Source organism: Penicillium odoratum (assembly GCF_028828045.1).
Source record: "Penicillium odoratum strain IBT 22623 chromosome Unknown utg000006l_segment0_segment0, whole genome shotgun sequence".
Taxonomy (NCBI): domain Eukaryota; kingdom Fungi; phylum Ascomycota; class Eurotiomycetes; order Eurotiales; family Aspergillaceae; genus Penicillium; species Penicillium odoratum.
In genome coordinates, this window is record NW_026643148.1 from 566,112 (window position 1) to 588,252 (window position 22,141).

General features: G+C 48.2%; 7 protein-coding genes across 7 annotated transcripts; 5 read left to right on the plus strand and 2 right to left on the minus strand.

Moving 5' to 3' along the window:
- Positions 1-437: 437 nt before the first annotated feature.
- hosA (histone deacetylase HOS2) lies at positions 438-1,940 on the minus strand (the record flags this gene model as incomplete). Its single annotated transcript, XM_057142595.1, has 1 exon — positions 438-1,940. One exon carries the CDS (start codon positions 1,938-1,940, stop codon positions 438-440), a length of 1,503 nt encoding a protein of 500 aa, XP_056991883.1.
- A 1,657-nt stretch (positions 1,941-3,597) lies between these two features.
- N7520_008662 (isocitrate lyase/PEP mutase family protein) lies at positions 3,598-4,562 on the plus strand (the record flags this gene model as incomplete). The annotated part of the gene is made up of 2 exons (XM_057142596.1): positions 3,598-3,732; positions 3,780-4,562. 2 exons carry the CDS (start codon positions 3,598-3,600, stop codon positions 4,560-4,562), a joined length of 918 nt encoding a protein of 305 aa, XP_056991884.1.
- A 2,057-nt stretch (positions 4,563-6,619) lies between these two features.
- Positions 6,620-7,684, plus strand: aspf4 (allergen Asp F4; the record flags this gene model as incomplete). Its single annotated transcript, XM_057142597.1, has 1 exon — positions 6,620-7,684. One exon carries the CDS (start codon positions 6,620-6,622, stop codon positions 7,682-7,684), a length of 1,065 nt encoding a protein of 354 aa, XP_056991885.1.
- Positions 7,685-9,471: 1,787 nt separating this feature from the next.
- On the plus strand, positions 9,472-13,503 carry N7520_008664 (DUF3433 domain-containing protein; the record flags this gene model as incomplete). The annotated part of the gene is made up of 3 exons (XM_057142598.1): positions 9,472-11,473; positions 11,525-12,572; positions 12,642-13,503. 3 exons carry the CDS (start codon positions 9,472-9,474, stop codon positions 13,501-13,503), a joined length of 3,912 nt encoding a protein of 1,303 aa, XP_056991886.1.
- Positions 13,504-14,562: 1,059 nt separating this feature from the next.
- Positions 14,563-15,803, plus strand: N7520_008665 (uncharacterized protein; the record flags this gene model as incomplete). The annotated part of the gene is made up of 2 exons (XM_057142599.1): positions 14,563-14,658; positions 14,721-15,803. 2 exons carry the CDS (start codon positions 14,563-14,565, stop codon positions 15,801-15,803), a joined length of 1,179 nt encoding a protein of 392 aa, XP_056991887.1.
- Positions 15,804-16,023: 220 nt separating this feature from the next.
- N7520_008666 (uncharacterized protein) lies at positions 16,024-18,897 on the plus strand (the record flags this gene model as incomplete). The annotated part of the gene is made up of 1 exon (XM_057142600.1): positions 16,024-18,897. The coding sequence occupies one exon, from the start codon at positions 16,024-16,026 to the stop codon at positions 18,895-18,897; it is 2,874 nt and encodes a 957-aa protein (XP_056991888.1).
- A 699-nt stretch (positions 18,898-19,596) lies between these two features.
- Positions 19,597-22,007, minus strand: N7520_008667 (uncharacterized protein; the record flags this gene model as incomplete). The annotated part of the gene is made up of 7 exons (XM_057142601.1): positions 19,597-19,700; positions 19,748-19,921; positions 19,971-20,483; positions 20,539-20,823; positions 20,879-21,124; positions 21,182-21,321; positions 21,688-22,007. 7 exons carry the CDS (start codon positions 22,005-22,007, stop codon positions 19,597-19,599), a joined length of 1,782 nt encoding a protein of 593 aa, XP_056991889.1.
- Between the last annotated feature and the right edge of the window lie 134 nt (positions 22,008-22,141).

The window sequence follows — 22,141 nt, forward strand, 5'->3', positions numbered from 1 at the left end:
GGATACCCGATCTTATGCTGGATATTTTCTCAAAGACTAACAAAAGTACCAAAGTTGAAAGCGCCGAAATAACAAATGAATCTTCATTATATTCAATCATGCTGAAGAAGGCGCGAGGTACGTAGTAATGTCTAATTCGTGCTGCATTATATCGTAATTGAAGACCATGACCTGGATGAAATGAGAAAATGGTATCAGATGTTGAATATTTTCGAAGTCTGATAAAGTGATAAAGGGGATGGGAATTTCTCGAATGTATTCTTTATGAATTAAAGTGGTTCGTCATACTATACATGTACAAGCTTGGGATATCACAGTACAAAAAGAAGAATTTCCAACTCCCCCCAAAATACCATCATACAAGGTCTATCAAAGACCACGCTCAAACAGAACTCCATATCCAGAACACCATGGGAAAGAAAAAGCAGCGCGTGAGATCATGAATATAACTCACCTCTGTACCCAGCTCCTCGCTCAAGTTCACGTCGTCGATTCCCACGTGGAATGGAACCTGCCGAGCCAGGTCCAGCACCTGGACTGAAACTCGACGCCACAGCCGAACCACCACCCATCCGCTCTTCAAACTCCTCTTCCATCATAGCAGTTTGTTCCTCGATCTCCTTCTCGGTATCCTCACGCAGACCAAGGATATCAGGAGGGATAAAACTCATCTGCACACTAGGAGCGCCCTTGATATAGCGAAGCTGTTCATGCACAGACTCAACCAAACCATTGAGATACGATCGCGGATTCTTATTTTCCAGCCTCCGGATCTCCGAGAGCGGAGGGAAAAGTGAATAATCCGGCCCGAAGTGATTCCGGAACGCTACCGTTTCAGGTATCGTTGTATCAATGAGTTGATCCGCATCTATTAGAATGGATGTCTCGTGCGCCCATGCGCGCGATACATTCCGCGGTGTATAACCACCGCCGCCTACGACGAGGAGCGGTAATCCGAAAGTCTTGGTGAAAGCGACGCAGGCGCCATGCGCACGTACGTTGAGATTGAAGCATCCGAGCCGGTCGCAGCCTAGACTATCGGCTCCGCATTGAAGGACGATCGCGCCAGGTTGGTAAGTGCGTACGCAGGCACCGATGATCTCGTGGTATAGTTGGATGTATGAGTCGTCATCTATACCGTCGTTGAGGGGGACGTTGATGGAGTGGTGTGCGCCTGGGTTGAGTGGATGAGTGGGACCTGTATCTTCGAGGGAGCCGGTACCGGGGAAGAAGCCGTCTTTGTCGTATTTGTGGAATGAGACCGTTAGCACGCGGTCTGTGGACCAGAATGCTTGCTCGACGCCGTCGCCGTGGTGGACGTCGATGTCGATGTACATGACGCGTGGGTGGTGGCGGAGGAGTTGGAGGATTCCGAGGACGATATCGTTGACGTAGCAGAAGCCGCTTGCTTCTGCTTTTTTGGCATGGTGCAGACCGCCGGACCAGTTGATTGCGATCTCGGATTGGTCGTTGCAGAGCTTGCGGGCGGCGTCGACGGTACCGCCGGCATAGAGGGAGCAATAGTTGTACAGGCCGTTGAAGATGGGGCAGTCGTCACCGAAGTTGAAGCGGATGACATTATCGCTTTGTTCCGAGCGGTCTATGTCGCCTGGCATGACTTGTTGGAGAAAGTCAAGGTAGTCTGTTTCGTGAAACTCGGCCATTTCTTCGTATGTGGCTGCCCGCGCCATGTACAGGTCCATTGCGTGGTGCATTCCGTACGCCATGACCAGTTGTTTCGTTAAAGTGAGGCGCCATGGTTTCATGGGGTGTGACTGGCCGAAATGGTGTGGCTCGACTGCTGGGTTGGCGTGCCATGAGACGCGGTAGCCTTGTGGGCGCGGTATTTTGTAGATCTGGCGCTCGTGGGAGACTTTGTGGTCCAGGCTTAGGGTTGTAGAAGGCGCGGCATACTCTTGGACGACGGAGGGGCGAGCCATCGAGGAATGGAAATGTGATAGTCAGGGAGGAGGGGAGATAGGACAAGTCGGTCGCGGGCGCATTTCAGGATCAAAGCTGAATTCGAGGTTGAATGTCTCGGACATGGAAGTTTCAAGGTTCGAGAAGCCGATGACTAATATTACAGATTGACGGGTCCACAACTGATCTGGATATCCATATAGTCATGGACCATGGATATCAATTGGAAATCTCTCGTTTTCATTTTGTCAATTTGGCACTCTTTGCTTCTATTCAATGTTTAATAAACATGCAGATGTCCTCGTGCGGTTATGATATGTATATGCAAGTACATATATTTTAAGGTTTTGAGCCCTGTGAGCCCTTTCTGACTCCATTAGCACATCATGATTCGAGTACAGTCCGTATCCGAACATTCCTCTAACTTTCAAATGCTGACAAACCTCCGCTTCTATACCCTTCTCTTAGTTTCAAGCAAAGCACTATTGCCCAAAACAGTGCGTTCTGTTGATATTGAGATTCCTCCAAGCTTCCATAACCAGTTGACCTAGACAGAGAATGTGAGATGAAAAGCAGCCCCAAGGATACGATTGGCTTTTGGGTTTCAAGGTACCGCTCGATACCGACTTCCGGTGTGCCTCCAGACGCTAAGCAAGCTGAATTAAAGCAGCCTACCGGATTAGAGGTCCTCATCAATCTTCAAGGGAGCTGGAACCCGAGAGATGGGATTCGGGACCAGATAAGAAGAATTATTATGTTCCCATGATGCCAGTTGCCGGGTGGCAGGAAAACATATTGAAAAATTATACGGAGTAGTTGACTGGACAAGAGTATTTGCCCCCCATTCAAATGTGGAGCCTTGGGGGGCAAATACTTTTGTCCAGTCACTGTATGCGTGTACGAAGGCCTTTGATTTAAAACGTGGGTACCATACCTGGCGCCGATAATTGGAAGCTAGTAGTATCTACAGTAGTCTTCCAAATGTCGGCTCGGCCAGAAACAACTTGAAACTGACAAATAGAGCAGCACAACCTGACCCTTCAAGCCACTCAAACCCAATGAAGAACCACCGATTGGTTATAGTCCAATAGATTTAGACAAACTAATTCCGTCCACGGTGAGATCCGACGCTTAACCCTGGTATCACGCCTACACCTGCTGTCTATAGATGACACTATAGTATACCTACAAGAACAACTGTATCATCTCAATATGTTGCGAGTCATGTAGACCAAAGCAAGAGATAAATCCGAATCAAGGATGTGCCCCGCTCGGGAAACCCCCCGCGGCCCAATGCCCCGCTTGCATGAAGCTGCATGATTTCTAGTAATCCCTACAGTACAGTCCAAACCTCAGATGTTAAATGATAATCTTGTTTATTGAGGGCCAGATATTTGCCACTAAACACAATTTTCGGATTTTGGATCTAGTTCGGCTTTAATTCGGCGACTAGACAAAGATGCCGAGTCCCGGTATCGGGCTCGGCACGAAAGAACGCATCATCGAACAAGCACCAGTCAGTGGAGAAAAAAAAAAAAGCTTAGAGGGGCACACGTGGAACATGTTCAAGATATAAAATGTGACGATCAAAAGCGGGATTCCCGGCTCTTTTCTTTTTCTTTCTCTCATTGAACTACCAAAGTATTCCTGTCTATTCCAAGTCAGCATATCGACGTCATGACAATTAACCAAGGAGCAAGCAATTTGCGACGCATTCTCGCGGATCCCAATGGCTTCGTCACAGCCCCCGGGGTGTACGACGGCATGTCAGCACGACTGGCACTTGCCGCCGGCTTTGACGCCCTGTATATGGTAAGTGTTACCGTACATAGCAAAAACAAGACTAACGTGCAGACTAGACCGGAGCAGGCACCGCAGCCTCTGTCCACGGACATGCAGATCTGGGAATCTGCACGCTAAACGACATGCGCAGCAATGCCGAAATGCTAGCAAACCTCTCCCCATCCACCCCTCTAATCGCCGACGCCGACACAGGCTACGGCGGCCCGATCATGGTCTCCAGAACAACAGAACAATACGCCCGCTCAGGCGTAGCAGCCTTCCACATCGAAGACCAAGTGCAAACTAAACGCTGCGGCCACCTCTCCGGCAAACTCCTCGTCGACACAGCAACATACACAACCCGGATCCGAGCAGCCGTTCAAGCCCGCCAGCGAATCGGTAGTGATATCGTGATCATTGCGCGCACTGACGCATTGCTGGGACACGGGTACGAGGAGAGTCTAGCAAGACTTCGAGCTGCGCGCGACGCGGGGGCGGACGTCGGATTCCTCGAGGGGATTTCTTCGCGGGAGATGGCTGCGCAGGCGGTGCGGGATCTTGCGCCTTGGCCTTTGTTGCTTAATATGGTTGAGCATGGGTCTACGCCTTCGATTTCGGCAAAGGAGGCGCGGGAGCTAGGGTTCCGTATTATCATCTTTCCATTTGCGACACTTGGGCCGGCGCTTGTGGCTATGCGGGAGGGGTTGGAGAAGTTGAAGAGGGATGGGTTGCCGGGATTGGATAAAGAGATTACGCCGCAGATGCTGTTTAGGGTGTGTGGGCTTGATGAAAGTGTCAAGCTGGATGCAGAGGCGGGTGGAAACGCGTTTGAGGGGGGTGTGGATTTGCGGGAGACCTGATCTCCTTGACTTTGTTGCATGGTCGATATTTGGTCATCTTGTGTCTTGAGCGCCGGAGGCAGTGAACGCTACCGCGTCTGTAAATAGTAACGTCTCCACCCAATTGATGATTTTCGTATTTTCCGGATCTAGCGTTCAGCCACCTCTTCAATATGGCAGATAGAGGCTGGGCAGGCAGCCAGTGAAACAACTTGTGGATAACGGTTGGGCGAAGTGCATGGGACAAGGTGAGACATATTGGACAATTTTTGGGTTGACTAGGTGATCTCGCAACGCTATAAGCTGGCAGGGGCTTTTGGAGAATTATCATAGAGCCTCAGGCACGAAGTACTTTGAAGCCTCATAAAATTATTTTCTATTTTTGTACTACTGACTATAGGCAGTTGGATTCGAACGAGCAATTTAGGTATTCCACAATCTGGTCATCCGGTAATAGGACAGTCCGGCCATCTGGCAATTTGACAATCTGGGGAGTGTATAAGACACCGTTCAATCAATCAAGTTCAACTTCACTTGTTCATTTGTTCTAAAGAGTTTCAACGTCATTTCAGCTATGGTACATTTCTATTGAACTACATCAGGGTCACCCTATACTAGCGGATTAGAAGCTGAAAATTCGTCAGAAGCCATTTACCGACAGATCAATGACTGAAAGGACCCTGCCCACGGTGTATAGGAAGATTGTCATCATCGCCATCATGCCGTTAGTAAAGTAAACATATGAGTCACGTGTCAGATGACTAATTCGAGATGAAACAAATCGCCGATCGCACAACCAAGGAACAGTCGGGCTGACCCCTGGCTTCGTGTACATGTTTAATTTGTCAACTTTGATCTCAAAATTGTAGTAAACAGAAATAAGAATTCTGTGAAAGTTCTAAATATCCAGAAATAGACTCAGACAACCCATGTCATGATCCTCATAACGGTTGTAATTAATATGTTAATATATTGAGAGGCTATTAATGGCCCACGAATTAAAGTTTAAAGACGCATGACTCCGAAATTGCAATCATGACTGAGCGGCCAAGCCAGTCTGGATTGCTTTGGAATGATTTTTCACTGCAAAATGGAGACGAGAGTGGAGGAATGGCTCAAACACGGTGGAGCCGGAAAATTCTAGTGATTCTCTGATCCTTACCTGACTTTGCTGCACAGGACCTGACACCATTCGCACGACCCCTTAGGGGACCCAGTTTCCAGACTAGGGGATGGAGCCTGACGCATCTCGCCCCCCTAGACAGTCATTGTGACCTAGGCAAGTGCGCTGGATACACCACTAAAATTGAATTGACTGGTTCGCAATAGCTGTGTTGTTTGGTTGGGCGCGTAAATTGAGGTTGGACATGTGTAGAGTTTGGATTTGTTGACATCACAGGTACGGTGTACACCCATGCATGGACCCGTTCAATCCTCCGAGGAGATTTGCGCCGACACGTAAGACAGGGCTTAGGGCTGGTGTGATTGGACTGGGCTGGGCTGGTGTGGAGAATCTGGCGATGGCGTGGCTGATTCCCCTTTCCCAGATGGGGATAGGTGAAAGGGTTCAGTTAAGGGTCAAGGGTCGAGGGTTTAAGGGTTCAAGGGTTCTATCCAAAAAAAAAAAATTAAGGGTCTGGAATGAACATTCCCCAACATTCCGATAGCAACACGTGGTTGACATTGGGGGAATTCAATGTATTCGGTGGAGGTCTGAATGAGAATATACTTTTGCGCTATTCACTATGAGAGATTACCATAAAGCAAAATAAAGCCAGGAAAGTAGAGTGTACTTATCATGGACCTGCAGGAACAGTAATAATGTAAAGTACTCAGTACAAGGGTCTGCCAGGTCAGGGGTCTCGGCCTAAAGATCCACAGTGAATTGACCAATCGACAATCAACTGCCCCTGATCCAGGTTGTGTGCCGTGTGCCTTCCTACTAAATAATATGGGACCCTCGCTCCTTCCCTTCTCCTCAAGGGCCACCGTTAACCCACACATTCATTTTTGAACTGCAATTCGAGCGTTGTTTCTCGCTCAGTCACTCTTTATAACACTTTCTTTTCAATCCAACAATGCAGTTCAAGGATTCCCTTCTTTTGTTGACGGCCTTGTCCGCCGGTTCGGCTGTTGCTCGCCTCCATGGCCACGAACGTCGCCATGCACACGCACCGATTGAAGATGTCAAGGAGGTTGAAGCGGAGGTTGCAGCGCCGGTCGTCACTCCTGCCGCTGAGATGGCTTCTGAACTGAAGGCTCGTGCCGTTGGCGATGAGGTCTATGCCACTATCGATGGTGTTCTCGAGTCTTGGATCAATGAGTGGGCTGGCGAGGTTGCTGCTGCCACTTCCACTTCCACCTCTTTCTCGACCTCCATTTATGTCGCCCCGACCACCACTGCTCAGCCTACTTCAACCTCCACCCCCGGTGCCGTTGAGTCCACTGTCTCTGCCGTACCCACCTCCACCAGCGGCGGTGCCTGGTACGAGAGTCCCTCCGATGGCTCGTACTCCCGCTCTGGATTCGGTGGCCAGTCTCAAAGCCAAGATACTGGTCTCCTGGATTGGGACTACGTGGGCAATGTTGGTGTCCCCTGGGGTAGCAACATCATCCAAGTCGAAGAGACCAGTGCTAGCCAGTACAAGCACGTTCTCCGCTTCGAGGGCAGCAACACTGACGAGTGGACTGTCGTTATGTGGAACACCTACGGCCCCAACGGCAAGCTCGACGGTTTCTGGAGCCCCAACAAGGCCCTTGAATTCACCCTCGCCCCCGGTGAGATCGCCTACGTCGCCATCGACGATAACTCTCAGGGTGGTTGGACTGCTGGTCCCGGATCTGTCCCCCTATCTGGCATTGGCCAATACGCTGGTACCTGGGGTGAGTTCGACATGAGCAACGAGAAGAACGACGGCTGGTCCGGCTGGGATGTTTCCTCCATCATTGCTCAGCTCGCCGGTCTTGAAGTCTCGGGTATGCGCATCTGTAACCACCAGGGCGAGAGCTGCTCCAACATCGGCACTGGTCTTGCCAGCCTCCTCAACGCCTACACCAGCGCCGATCAGGGCAAAGACAACCTGGCCGTTACCCAGCAGAGCGGTCCCGTCCGCCTTGTTGTCCAGCTTGACTGGAGCGAATAAATGCTCAGCAGAGATATTTCTATGTCAGCGTGATCTTCTTTTTCTCCTACCCTTCTTGCGCAAATGATCCCAAGCCGGCGGTGTTTCACTCATGTTTCTTTCCGTGCGTTCGGCTCTCGGCCGCTCTTCCATGGATTCTTCCTTGTCCGAGGAAGTGCATACATATTTTGTATGATCTTCGTTCCGTATCATTCTCTGTACATATACCACCTGGGTTAGTTCATATCGACGGTTATCTTTTTCTCCATTACCATGCCCTGGTATTCTTTTTCTTTCCTCGGCTCTTGGACATTGGAAATTTGGCGGGCAATTTCGACAGCTTTACTCGATGCCATTTGGGAACAGTATCCGTAGCTGCAATGACCTCAATTAGATATTTTAGTCCAGTGTTCAAGGTGGCTCAACTAACCAGACGTTCGCCCACATGTGCAAGATATGAAACAAACCTTTTTCCGATAAGACAGCAGTAGATCAATGTCTGATGGGATTTGCTAGGCCAAATCATGATAAACCTTAGATTATGCGGTCCTGTACAACAAGAGTTGCGACATTTGTGGAAACACGCTATGACCAAGTCAACTTGAATCAAGCAAGAAGAAATGAATGAAGAAAATTCCAACCACTAGGAAAAGAAGAGCGAATGCCAGAAGTATGGACACAGACAGCCATGACTTCTTATTATAACATGAGGCGGGGTTACTGCTAGTGTATATGCAGGAGCAAAAGTTCCATCACATCTTGCGGCATAAAGAATCGAGCCCGAATTGACTATACTTACAAATTCAACAGGGTTATAGCCTCACAGCGGTTATCCAAAACGCTGAACTCACTTAGCTTCCGCTAGCTGCATAAATGTGGATAAACCTGGTCTATACCCGGGCGCTAACTGAGTACTCGTGAGAGGCCAAGCAAAACACTACGGTCAGGCCCACTACACAGTACGACAGGATAGCAGAATAAAGACAGATGAAAGATATAATTCTGAGTTTCGGAAGAATCTCTTTTGGATCTGATTGCTAAGGAGTGGTTCACTTTCTATCAATTTATCCCAGGCGGGCAGCTAGGAGTGGGAGGAGATACATGCAACCACCGGAGAGGAATGATCCTAGTGCTTGAAATGGGGGCCAATATGCGAATTCGCGCAGTGCATGCAGCCCATCCCGCATCTCTTGTTTTTCACCTCTCTCCGTATGCGTTTAACCAACAATTTCAATTGGGTATTCTCGACCTCCTCTCCAAGATGGAATAAACTATGTTTCAGGGCCATGTTTCCCTGCATCTGGACCCTCAGCCCTTAGACTTTATTATAAGCATGGCAGATGCTGGAATCCCGTTTGGCTTTTCTTTAATATTTTCTTATTTATATGCCATAATTTTGAACTGCTGGGCGGGCATCTAATGCTTCTTTTTGTACTATGACCTCACGACAATATAATACGGTCGAAGATCGCGACATTCTCGGCAACAGCTCTTATTTTTCATCGCTTGTCCCATCCAGCAGGTCTGGATCGAGAACCGGGAGTGACGGAGACGTTTCAAGTCTGAGCAGCTCTGATAGAACTATTTGCCAGCCAGATGCGACCCTAAATCAACAAAAAGCGAGAACTTGGACACCGACTTGGGTGCCATATTCATTTAGTCACCCTTTTCTGGGTATACTGAGCTTCATTTGTTTTGCTTTGTGCCTGATTACATTTTTACTCTGGTGGAAATCATCAACAAGCTATGGTCTGGGATCAGATGATGGCTCCTCAGCTTTATTATTTGGCTGGCGATACAGTCCGACTATGATCGCTGTGATCTATGTCCAAATGACTGCCGTCCTATTCGATGATGTCAAGCGAACCGAGCCCTATGCTCGATTAGCACGACTCGAAGGATCAGAGGCGATGTCGAGCATTCTCAAGACTCCAGGGGCATGGTGGAATGCATTATACGATGGATTTGCCAAGAAGAAGCACGGCAGACGCAGCTGGGTATTGATATGTGCAGCGCTCGTCAATATCATTGGCTTCATGGCTATCTCCTCACTCTCTTCCGCCTATTTATTTTCCGATGACGTGGTTGTTTCTAAACCAGCCGATTTCTTTACTCTCACGCCTGTTACCAATTCTCCTCTGCCTATCGATGCAGATCGCACGACGCATTTTCGAACCATTGCCAATCTGTTACAAAATGTTTCCACTTCGCCTTGGATTACAGATGAATATACTATACTCCCCTTCTGGCCGGCTAGTTTGGAGACAGCCCCTATCACCTCCCTGCCATCAACATCTTCTCAAACCTGGAAGGCAAACACCTTGGTATTCAAATCCGAGCTTGAATGTACAGCAATGGCAGTCAAAGCTCAAACAAACGAGACATTACGATACACGAATGACACTGTCAAGGTCCCGTCCATTTCCATTATATGGTCCTCGTCGGATGGATGTGAATATGGACTAACCGCGGCTAAATCTTTTTTCAACACGGGAGGTGGCAGTTGGTCTGATGCTTCCACTTTCTACAATGCCTATGAGGCAGTGGAAGGCGACGACCAGTTAACTTCTAAGTCCAACTATACAGCAGAATGTGACGGTAAAGAAATCATCATCGTTACCGACTCGTGGACATCTAGCGATGCGAAATATGGAGCTCAGCTCTGCGAAACGAATTATTATATGGCAAATGTCACGACATCCATTGCTCCCGCAGAGAATGATCCCGACATCTCCTTCAATGAGACTGAATTTGAACAGAATAAATTTTCCATCCCGGATTCTCTTCTGAACACCACTGAGTTTCGAGCAATGATGCTGGACTCGGATTGGCCGACCTATATGATTTCAATTCTGTGGTCAGAAACTGCGTTCCTGGGAGGACCTACCATTCTCTTGGGGGCGCTTTATGATTATAACATGACTTCTCTAGTCAATGATCCAAACTGGATCTATTCCGCGGCCAAGTCGAAACAGCGATATTTTGGCGAGGTGCTACAGGCGGCTTTAAGTCATCAAGGTGCTTCTCACAACTCTGCCATGCAAGGAGTGGTCCGTGATGTTGAAACCAGAGTCGTGGTTCAACCTGGTGCTGCCATTGCTTTGGGAGTGCTGTTTGCCATATCATTCTTTCTTGTGCTGTTTGTCTGGTGGTGTACGCAATTGAGTCGCAGACCATTGAACTTGTCGCAAGACCCAGCTGCCACTACTGGTGCGGCCCGTCTGATCTCGGACAATGCTCGAATTAGATCGGACTTCCAGGTGTTCAAACAGCCATCTCAGAAAGACATGGAAGAAACACTCAAAGGAGAATGGTTTAGTACTGACTCCTCTGGACTTTACCGGATCAGTCCCGATAACGCAATCAAGCACAACACCGCACAATCCCGGAATGGAACACCCATGCTACTTCGTCTGCCAGCTTTATTGGGACTAGTGGTGGTTCTAAGTGCGGTTATTGCTGGCATTATTGTGCTTTATCACTTCGCGGAGAGTGTCGGGTTATATGAAAAGGCATTTGTCTACCAAGTTCAAGTATCCTTGTTCAGTAATGGGGTCGCTTCAGTCGCACCATTTTCAATGATTCCGACTCTCATAGCCACAGGAATTGGCCTGTGGTGGGGTGCCATTGACGATAATTTTCGTCGTCTCACACCATATTTGGAGATGTCGCGAGAAAATCCGCAGCTTTCCCGTGGTGCCGGGCTATCCTACCAGTCCTCATTCTGGCTCTGGGCCAGTATGAAAGCTGCGCTTAACAGACATTGGCTACTCTCCCTCCTCACATTTGGAAGCTCACTTTCTCCAATATGTAAGTTCTTCACTGAAGATATGGAGTGCTGATTCTAACATCAATTTCCAGTTACGACTACGATGTCGGCTCTGTTTGATCGCGGCCCTGGAAATGTCACCCAGGCCATTACCTTTAACCGTACATTAGAGATTCGGGACATTCCCCTTGTTTTTGCTACTTCGCAATCATACTACCCCGATGCCTCAGACGATTATGCTGGAAAGGTCATGGCCGAGTTATATACGAATCTTTCTTCTCATTGGATGTACACAGCAGCCATCCAGTTGACACTGAATGGGTCACAGCCTTCTTGGAGTAAGGACGGCTGGAGCTTTGTGCCCATCAAAATGAACGACCTTGGCCGTATTGACCTACCGGATGATCTTGATGCTTCAGACGAAACACTCGGCGGACCTACACAAAACATCTCATTCACAACACCTGCCATTCGCGGCCGCATCGAGTGTACCGAATATCCAGTCCAAACCCTGACGAATCTGTCGGTCTGGCTTACATCTACGGATTTAAGCAACCATACACTTTGGAATGCGAGCACAATCCCACATGACCTCGAAGGGGGCTATCAGCTCGGCGCAGTATACAGCAAACTACCCAGTGCCATCCTTCCAATCACATCATCCGAAAATATCTCAACTTGTCCGAACTGCACAACTGTCTTCGTTAACCCATCCGAGATAATCTGCTGTGGCAATGGAAGCAGTAGCGCGTGGGATCCCAGCGTAGCCATCGGGTATTGGTCTCCGAACACCGACCCTGAAAGCTGGACAGTACGCCAATGGCAAAGAAACTTTACAGCCAAATGGATTCATGGAAATGCGGTGACTGGTATTGAGCGGAACTCAGACCAAAACCGCTACTATGATGCCGATTTACTGTTTCCCGACGTCCCATCGGTAACAATGATGAACTGCAGACCACTGGTTGAGTCGGCTGAAGCTGATGTCACCGTGAACCCGGCCAGTGGCGAGATTCAGACCTTCAGCATCACGAGCCAGCCAACGGAGTTGCCGGATGCATTCGCGGATAATTTCCTGCCACATAACAAGACTCGATTCAGTCGGGAGACCGGCCTCTTCTACTACAATGTGACTTTAAGGTGCGTTTCGCTATTCGCCCAGGAAAAAGAAGTCATTGGAATTTTGCTAACTACTTTTCTCGAGGACAGCTACGGTCGACTCTTCATGGCATCCATGCTCACAGCAGCCGACACACTCCACCTCGGTGGCGCCTCGCACGTAGGAGGCTACAGCACAGAAGATCTAACAGACAACACTTATAATATCCGCGACGAGATCAACGGCCTAAACATGGACTTCATGACATACTCCATGTACACCATGGCAGGCAAAGACCCATCAGCCCTACTTAACGTAGAAACATTCACCACGCTCGCACAGAAGACATTCACAACATTCTTCCAGCACTATGTCAGTAACAACGTCTCCCTAACCTCAGGCGGCTGGGCATATCAGACAATCAACGCAAGTCTACCCAGTACTCTAGGACCGGCCATCGAGCTGGTAGATGGATACTACCCTAGCAACAGGGCCACAGCGTACCAAGACGTGATGCATCCCATCTCGCATACAAACAGAACAGTCTCGGCCCGTCTTTCCCAACGGGTTGAACTTCTCCAGATGAACGCCATCGCTGTCTGGCTTAGTGTCGGCATTATGGGCTGGTTAATCCTCACCACTATCATTATCGCGATTCTTCAAAATCGTTACTTCGGTAGCTTGGTCCGGAACGTGGAAAGTCTGGGTGATGTACTGGTACTCATATCCGGCAGCGCGAATCTCCTTCAAGTGGTGCGGGAGATCGAGTCGGGGAAGCTTTTGCCAGGAGATTATAAAGGATTGCGGACGCGGTTGGGTTGGTTTGTTGATGAGGATGGGGGGTTGCGGTGGGGAATTGAGATGGAAGAGAGTTATGATGATGGACCTGGAGTGCATTGGGTATCTGAGCCGCAGTTCTCCAAGGAGAGAAATAGTACTTGGAATGTTAGAGAAGGGGAGGAAAGTCTATAGATTTACATATGCATAGTGATAGCAGAAGGTAAATTAATAGTTGATATTTAGAAAACACCTAACAAGTACCTGAGCCACTGCTTATCCTCCGGTACTATATGGTAAATTGATCACTTTCAATCGTGGGGGTTACGCTTTACCGATTTTCAATGTTCTGAAGACAAGATGGCTTCAATCAAGCACTCGGTGACACGACGATGAAGTGAAGAAGATACTATTCATTGTTCAACGAGAGTACTATGGTCAAAGAAAAGAAGGAAGAAGTCAGATCTGAAAGAAAACCACAAAGGTATAGCACCATTGCCAGAGCTTCTGTCGGAGTATGCGATCTGCTGAGCGCCTAAGTTTGCTTCGGGGCTCACTAGTCTGAATAGTTCTTTCCCTCTCTATTCTTCTTTCCTTCATCCCTATCATCCCTCTCGGAATAAATATCATTTCTCCAGCCCTCTGGTTCCAGGATACTTATGATGTAGCCCTTTCTTGCCCTAGACAAGAGTAGCATCCAGGTCTCGATACATGATTAGTGGTTAGGTCAAAGTCGGGACCCTGGCGTTGGGACCTGACTTGATATCAGCCTTGAATACTCCACGTGCTCCTGCACCGCTGACGCGCTGACGCGCCCTTTTCTTCGTTACTCTTTCCATTGGGAAAAATTTGCCGACAACCAGCAGCGGCTCGTGATCGTGGATCTCCACCCAAATCTTTCAGTGAGACACGATTTATTATTGAGGGCAGGCGTGCAAGCAAGCAGACGAACACGGGCATACATCCCCAATTTCGATCTTAACTCCTGGCCTGTTGAGTATCTAACAGCTTCAAAGTGCTAAATAAACATCAAAATATGAACAGATGGCTTGGCCTTCGCATATCTGTCTAGTGTGATTGACATGCGGGACCCGTGCATAAGAGGGGTTGATCGTGACTCCGCAGTCTGATTGGTTGCTTCATTTCAGCGAACAATAATTACACGGACAGTGCGCCAGCTGAAGAGACCGGAGATATATCTGAAGTCAAGGACTATTTCATGAACATAGCACCCACACTTGCATTTCACGCACAATGACTGACAGCCCAGATCCAGAGTTCCCAACGGAAAATACACCACCACTGCACTCTATCTTGGATCGATATTGCTCACGAATTTCGCCTGCCGAAGTGAAGGAATATGTATCTGCAATACGAGCTCTCGCGGTCACAGACGCTAACCATCAATTTAGATTCATCCAGGCTCGCCCCCCACGCCTGAAGAAGCCGCCAAGCGAGTCTACAAAATAGAAGATGGTGAATTACCTCCCAATTTTCCTAGAGGATCCAAGAAGAACTTTTTCGCCGACACCACCTACTTGTCCTTTGGGAATGAGGGGACGACAGCCACGATTACGGAGAATGGTCAGCACATGCAGATCAGCCAGTATCTTGCTAATGGACAATCCTCCATGTACACAATTGATCTTGATGGAACTTGCGAGCCTGCCTTGGGCACGCAACGTCGTTCGGACCTTCTAGAAATGTCTGAATACCAATACGGCTTTGGTGCAGATATCAACATAGACTTTGACTCGGTTTCTATTGAAATGACCACAGGCTGGCTTCGCAACCGATGGCCTCGAGTCCTCTTTGAAGAGAAAAAAAAATGGAAGCTAGTGCAGCAGTGGGTTGTTTGGCGCGGAGTTGTCATCCAACAACTGGTGCTACACAACCTACAAGACAAGGACTTGGAAGTTGAGTGTGTTATCAAGACGGGTATTCTGATACGGGATGCGGATTTTGTTAACATAACACGTGAGTTCAACAAAGAAGAAACTGACAATTATGAAGAGGGAAATGCTGGAGGCTACGGATTTGTCAAAGTTCATGCTCTACCGAACGAAAATACTCGAGAGAAAGGGGACGCCGTAGCGGCAGTCATGGGCCTCTTCATTAATGGAGAAGTAATCCCCAGCGTGGGATCTGAAAACGGAATAACTCGACTTGTCCCGAAAAATAGTCAATTTCAACTGGTCTGCGGTTACAAGCTGGTCTTCCTGCCGCATGACGATTCAGACTGGAAGCGTCTAGTCATCACAGCACAAGATGTGGATATTGATCAGTTTCTGTCTGAGACACAAATCAAAAATGACATACCGAAAGACGAATTTCTTTTCGATCGTGAGTTCTACATTGGGAGAAATGTAGAACACATACTCTCCGTGTGCATGATTCCCGTCGCTCAGCGTGAAGTTTCGAAGGGGGAGGAGGTCATAGCACTGACATGCGGCGACATGTCTGGTCATCGAGTTTGCGTGTCAGCGAGCTTGTAGGTATCCCATCCTGAAATGCGGTTAAATGATCCTGATTCTTATTATTTGAAGCTTTGCATTCAAATTCCTCCTCGGCGTAGCGAGAGATCTAAGAGAGGACCACCCCTTGCGGACACGGATCCAAGAGAAATGCCTGGCGCACCTCCGATGGGTTTTTCAAACGGCTAAAAAAGCCACCAAGGGCAAATTTGCGAGGAATTATTGGATAAATGGCGAACTGATGTCAGAATCTCCTCAGCTCCTTCCGGACGGTCCAACGGATACTCCATTCCAATTGCTCAAGCTGTACGAGTATTGGAATTTCTTACCTGAAGGAGAAGTCAGGCAAAATGTTCCTCAACAATTTCTAGGTCAGGCTGAAGACAACATTGCGTTTCAATGGATGCAAGCTCTTGACAGAGAAAATAAGCGAGGTTTCTTCGCCTGGCCCCATGGGCACCGGGATGGTATTGTCTATTTTCGATTGGATGATCACGTCTGGATCTGGAATGCCATAAGTGCTATCGCAATAATGTTTGAATGGACTCAAGCGTCCTTCTTCGCGAAAGGATCCAAAATTAACAAGAAGGCCGACATTCCCAAATGGGAGACTGAATGGAAGAATCTTGCACGCACGTATGATCCAGACAGGGTCAAGAGGGAAATCACCCAACGCTTTACCACGATCAACGATCCCGCAAAACAGCGAATGCTGGCAGTGACAAGGTCTTCTCGAGAAACACGATTCGCATTCCATTCCCGTGACACGGCCTTGTTCTACGAGATCAACGATAAACGAATGCTGGATGAGACCGATCCCCGGTGGTACAGCGCCATGGAAATTCAGAGGTATTTCTTTTCAAACCTGGAGTGGGGTGAAACAGACAACCCATTATACCATGGGCTAAACTTACTGTTGGCTTTGCAACGCGGCCAACCTGGCGCCGACAAGCTATTTCAAAGGTCCAAAGACATCATCGAGAAGAGTATACTAATCAATGGTCTTATTCCAGACCAGCTGGATAGCGCTGGAGGGGAGGAAGACGCCTCTTACCACCGTGATCTCCTGCTCAATATACCATTTGAGACTCTGTATCTGCTATCGGGCCCAGGTAAAGGTGAATTTCCTTCTCTCACCCATGAGCAAAGAAGCCACACAGCAGCAGATGGGTTCCCTGATAGTGCTACTCAGCGGCTGGAGAGAACGGTCCCATTCAACGAAAAGATTGATGAGAATAACATCGTCAACGTGAAGGAAGAGTGGCTCTACAATTCTCCACCTTTCTTTGAATTCGACCCGTCGGAATTTATTCAAGAGCAATTTAACCCGGAGCTTGGGGAAACCACGTTGATGACATTAATTCCAGAGCAAGAACGCTTGCATCAGGTCTCTCCATTTCAGCTCTACCAAGATACCATCTTTAGGGCCAGCCTTGACTGGTTCGATGCTCACGAGTCCAAAATATCCCAAGAAGTCCAGGGCCAGAGTTACGAGCCCAAAATTCCTCAATCGGCTGAATGTCAACATATGATGATTGATGTGCAGAAGAAGAAATCTCGAGCGAAAAAGGCACGGCAACTTAACGAACGCATGTCCCAATATGACACAATCGGCGACTCTTGGAAGCGCTTGAAACAATTGCGAGACATGGACACTGCGAAGAAAAGATTGCTATGGTTCCAGAACGCACCAAGGGACTATGCACTCATGTGCTTCCTCGTCTCCCCTCCTTCGGAGAGACAGCCGATCCGGACATTCTTCAATCGCCACGCAAGTTCTGCTGTACTTGTCGAAGACAAGACAAGTCGAATAAGGAACATGTGGGAAACCGAGTTCCATTGCGGCTTTCTGCAATTGGTCGAGACTGGCAAAGATGCTCCCCCAGTTTTGACGTGTGAAATGTTACGACTTGCGATGGATGAGCTACCAAAATTTGAGAGTCACCGACTTGTCCGTGCGGCGGCAAGCTTCCGATTCTGTGGTGATTTCTTTGACCGGTTCTGGACTGGTCATTTCATCGAGAGCTACCCTGGAGAGCCACTGGAGGGCAATATCAGGGACTTTTTTGGTCAGGATAACAAGAGGCTCGAAGGCTTGTTCTCTGGTGGTAGGCAACACGTCTGGCAGCAGAGAAAAATACTTGAGCTACTGCTCTTCTACCGCATCCTCACGCACGTCAACAAAAGCACGCGGAGTATCACGGACATAATTCGAGAAAAATTGGCGGTTAAGACCGGCGCAGAGAACCGGGCCGAGGGGAAGAAAGGGTCACTGGATCCTTATGACACGGCAGTCTACTTTGAATCACTCAAAAAATGGGCATCGTTGCATGAGGTGCTCGAGATTTTGGATGAGCAGCTGGACAGGGTTTGGGAAAATACCAATGCCTGGGAAACGAGAGAGCAAGATCGCCGAACAGAGCAGCCAAGATGGACGAGTAAAGATGAAAGAAAATACCGCGATGCTCTCAACCATGTCCTCTTGCTGAGTCAAAACGCCCAACGTGAACTTCACAGCGAGCGAGCAAAGACAGCATCACTCATCAAGTCATTGCAGTATCAGAGCGATGAGGCCAAGAATAACTATGATCGTCATATGACTGAACGTAGTTTCCAGCAGAACGACAATGTCAAGTATTTCACATATGCGACTGTCATCTTCCAGCCACTGGCTTTCGCCGCTAGCATCTACAGTATGCAAAGTTCGCCACCCACAGACGTACTGCAGCACATGGTGATCTGCTCTGTAGTGGCATTTATCGTTCTTCTGATCATTGTGGTCTCACTGCCATTTCTCCTGCGTCCCATTCAAAATGGACTCTGGAGACCCACTCAAGTCTGGCGTTTACTTGATCGGAACTCGGAAGTATTTATCTGGTGGCTCAAAGTGGTGACACTCCTTACCACACAAGGTTTGTTATTCAGCAGAGATTTCTTTGCAGTTCTTTCTAGTCTTCGGAGTATGAGGCAGTCATCCAAGCCGAAGGCGGAAAAGGGTGATGTAGAGTCCGGATTGAAAGATGGCGAGCAGTCAAAAGCCATATCTATGTCTTACCTCGAGGCTGTGGCCATTATTAGAGAGCAAAGAGGGCAAATAGGCAGAATGGAATATTGATGGGGGAACGGATAGCTTGAAGTAAACAGGTCAACTGATGAACCTGATTATTTATGTACTAGAGGCTTTCCGCCGCGCAAAAAGCGCGGCGTCTACTTAGGTGTTAGACCGCATCTCCTACTATATCTTATACTCAGTTTCCTACTTAGTCTCCTACTTAGTCTCCTACTCGGTATCTTATCTAGTATTCTACCTTCTTTCGTACCATATTAATCAAGTGGTCAAAAGATTCATAAATAGCGGAATAGAACAGAAAGAGAAAAAAAGTGAAGTATTAGGAGAAGGGGAAAAAAGGAAAAGTCTGGTGGAAGTTTTGAACGCATGTCTAAAAAGTCTGCGGTGTACCCAAGTAATAGAGGGGTAGATAGAGAGTGGTGGTAATACGAGCCTCCCTTATCTTAAGCCCTATTAGGTTGGGGTTGGGTAGGTGGACTAGAAAATCTAAGGTTGGAAGGCGCCTGCGAAGGTGGTGTGGACTTGATGTATTGAGAAAATAAAAGCCATTAGGGGAGTGACGGTAGCAGAAAAGGGAGTGACGGTAGAAAGTCTCTAATTCTTTAGTCGTAGCCAATATTAAAACGCATAAAAAGTCACCAAATCAATATTTTATACACATCTACAATTTTGGAAAATGAAGTTAGGCGAGAAATAGGTCTAAAGTGGAGAATGAAAGTCCCAGAAAACAAGGCGTACCAGCAATCACTGCTCAGTAGATGTCTGATGGATTTTTTGGACTTCGGTGGGGGTCAGTCGTGAGGGGAGGTAAAGAAACGCAACAGGAGTAGTTAAAGCACATAGTCCAGCTAAGACAAGTTAACACTGGACGGGATATCATCGAGAGAATACTCACCCATGACGCAATTCATCACGTAGTATCCGAATTTTTCGTTGAGCTTCCCACTCAAAAGAGGACCTACGCATGTCCCCAATACCCAGGCTATACCGACGATTGCAATGGCACGAGACTTTCCACCATTTGGACCGAAGGCCTTAGGGTATTTTCGCCCGAGCTCAGTCGCCGCCACTTCTTGCGTCAGTGAACAGACAGACTGCTTTTGAAGGTGGTGGCTTACCTGTTGCTTCAATAGATCCTAATCCATTCAAAAAGGTCATACTGAATCCAATCAAGATCATCGTCGTTACATATAGGGCAGGCCCCCGATTGCCGATAGGTGAATCCTGCGCACTGCCTGGGACGCCCACAAGCCACATCAATGGGGCTAATAAGGCGAATCCAAAGACTGTCGGCATTTTCGTTCCAACCCGGTCTTTCAACCAGCCCACGAAAGGAGACATCATAAGCCTCGGAATCTGCAGAGCAGCAAACATGAGACCAGACTCCATGCCGCCCCAGCTGAATACGTCACGAACATGCAGGGGAACTGTAGCATTGAAGCTAGTGAGCAAAATACCATACATAAAGTTGCAGTATGTGCCGGCCACGAAGTTGGGCATGCCAAAGATGCACCGGTAGAAATTCGGTCTCGTCTCGGGTGTCGCATAGACTTCAGGTTCTTCAGAGTGGGTTGAGAGGAGTGGGGATCTTTCAGAGACCGGATTGGTAATCGAGTCACCGGTGATATCTTCTGCAGATGGTACATATGTCAGAAGCTGATCATCATTCAGCACATCAGCACTCACCTTCTTTCTCCCGCGTCTTATCCACCATCAACAAACGAAACGTCATATCGATGCCGAGGACCACAAAGGCAATCGACCATGCTGCCCAGTACCCAGCTAGCTGGAAAAACATACCTGCCAGCATAGGCCCAGTAGATGCACCCAGCGAGACCGCCATGGAGATCAGAGCATAGGTCTTAGCGGTATTTTCAAGCGAAACGGTATTTGCCACGGTTGTGAATCCCACGACCCACATAATACTACTGGCGATAGTCTGCACCGATCGACTAATAAATAGCACAACCACTTCATATAAGATCCGATCAGCAGCTGAAAAAGAACCTTCAATATTGAGACGTACAAGATGACCCAACTGCCGTCGCAACGGTACTAAGCAAGGCAATCCCCAATGCCCAGAGAAACCAGCCACGAGTAGACTCAGACTGATCCGCGAAATGAGCCAACGGAATTCGAACAATAACAGTGACAGCCGAATTCGCCGCTAGTAGCCAGGAGATCATGCTCTGCGTGCGGGATGGGTCTAGGCCCACTCGGCCTTCGAGCATGTATGGAAGGATGGGCACGACGAAAGTGGCCAGAAATGTATCTGATAGAGTCGAGCGGTTAGTCTATGAGATTTGGGTTGAAGTTACAGACCCGATACCGGTGAAGAGGGCAGCCGCCATTGCTGTGACAATGAACCATGTTGATGAACGCCATTGTGCTGTACTCATGGCGAATAAGATTGGATTGTATATATTTAAGTTTGGCCGGGCAATATCGTCTTTGGATGTAAAGTTTGAACTAGAGAAAGGGTGTATCAAATGTTGGAATTCAGAATCTTGTCCGCTTGTCTATGCATCAAACATGGAAATAGAGTCATATGTCATCGTCGAGGGCTAGTCATGAAACCGGTAAAAAGTATTGTAAAGAGAAGAATGTACTTTGGGGGAATGAGGGGAAAGTAGAGAAAATAAGCAGATAAGCAGAGAGCCCCGTCGATCTAATCCTAACTGGGACCCCGGATAAGTGGACCCCACTTTAACAGTCAACACCAAGATATGATATATGAAACATGATATGTACAGTTCTTCCGAATTGGAGCTGCTCGTCTGTTCTTCACTTATAACATCTTTCATCCAACCCCATTGGACTGAAGAAAAGACTCACGTGCTTCGGCGGGCATAGACAACGTCTTCGGTAGCAGGAGAATCAGTGAACCAGGTAACCTTGTCACCAGCGGCCTGGTTAACCAAAGCTGAAGGAAGACTGCGACCGTCCTCGGAATCGAATATGGCCTTTAAAATTTCCTTCTTGCCCTCGCCTGTGGCAATGAACGCAATTCGAGTAGCAGCGGCAACGACAGGCAAAGTGAAAGTGATGCGCTTGGATGGGGGCTTCGGCGAGTCCGAGATAGCAGCAACCCAAGCATCCTTCTCCTGCAGGAGTTCGTGGCCAGAGAACAGACTACAGGTGTAGATATTGGCCATGTTGGATGAATGTGGTGAGTTGAACGGGAGGAGCGTGTTTTGGTAAATGTTCGTTCAGCGGAGTACGTGGGGCTGTTTCGTGAGCCCTATCGCTGTAAGAAGAGGATCTATTAGACTAGACAGCATGAAGCCAC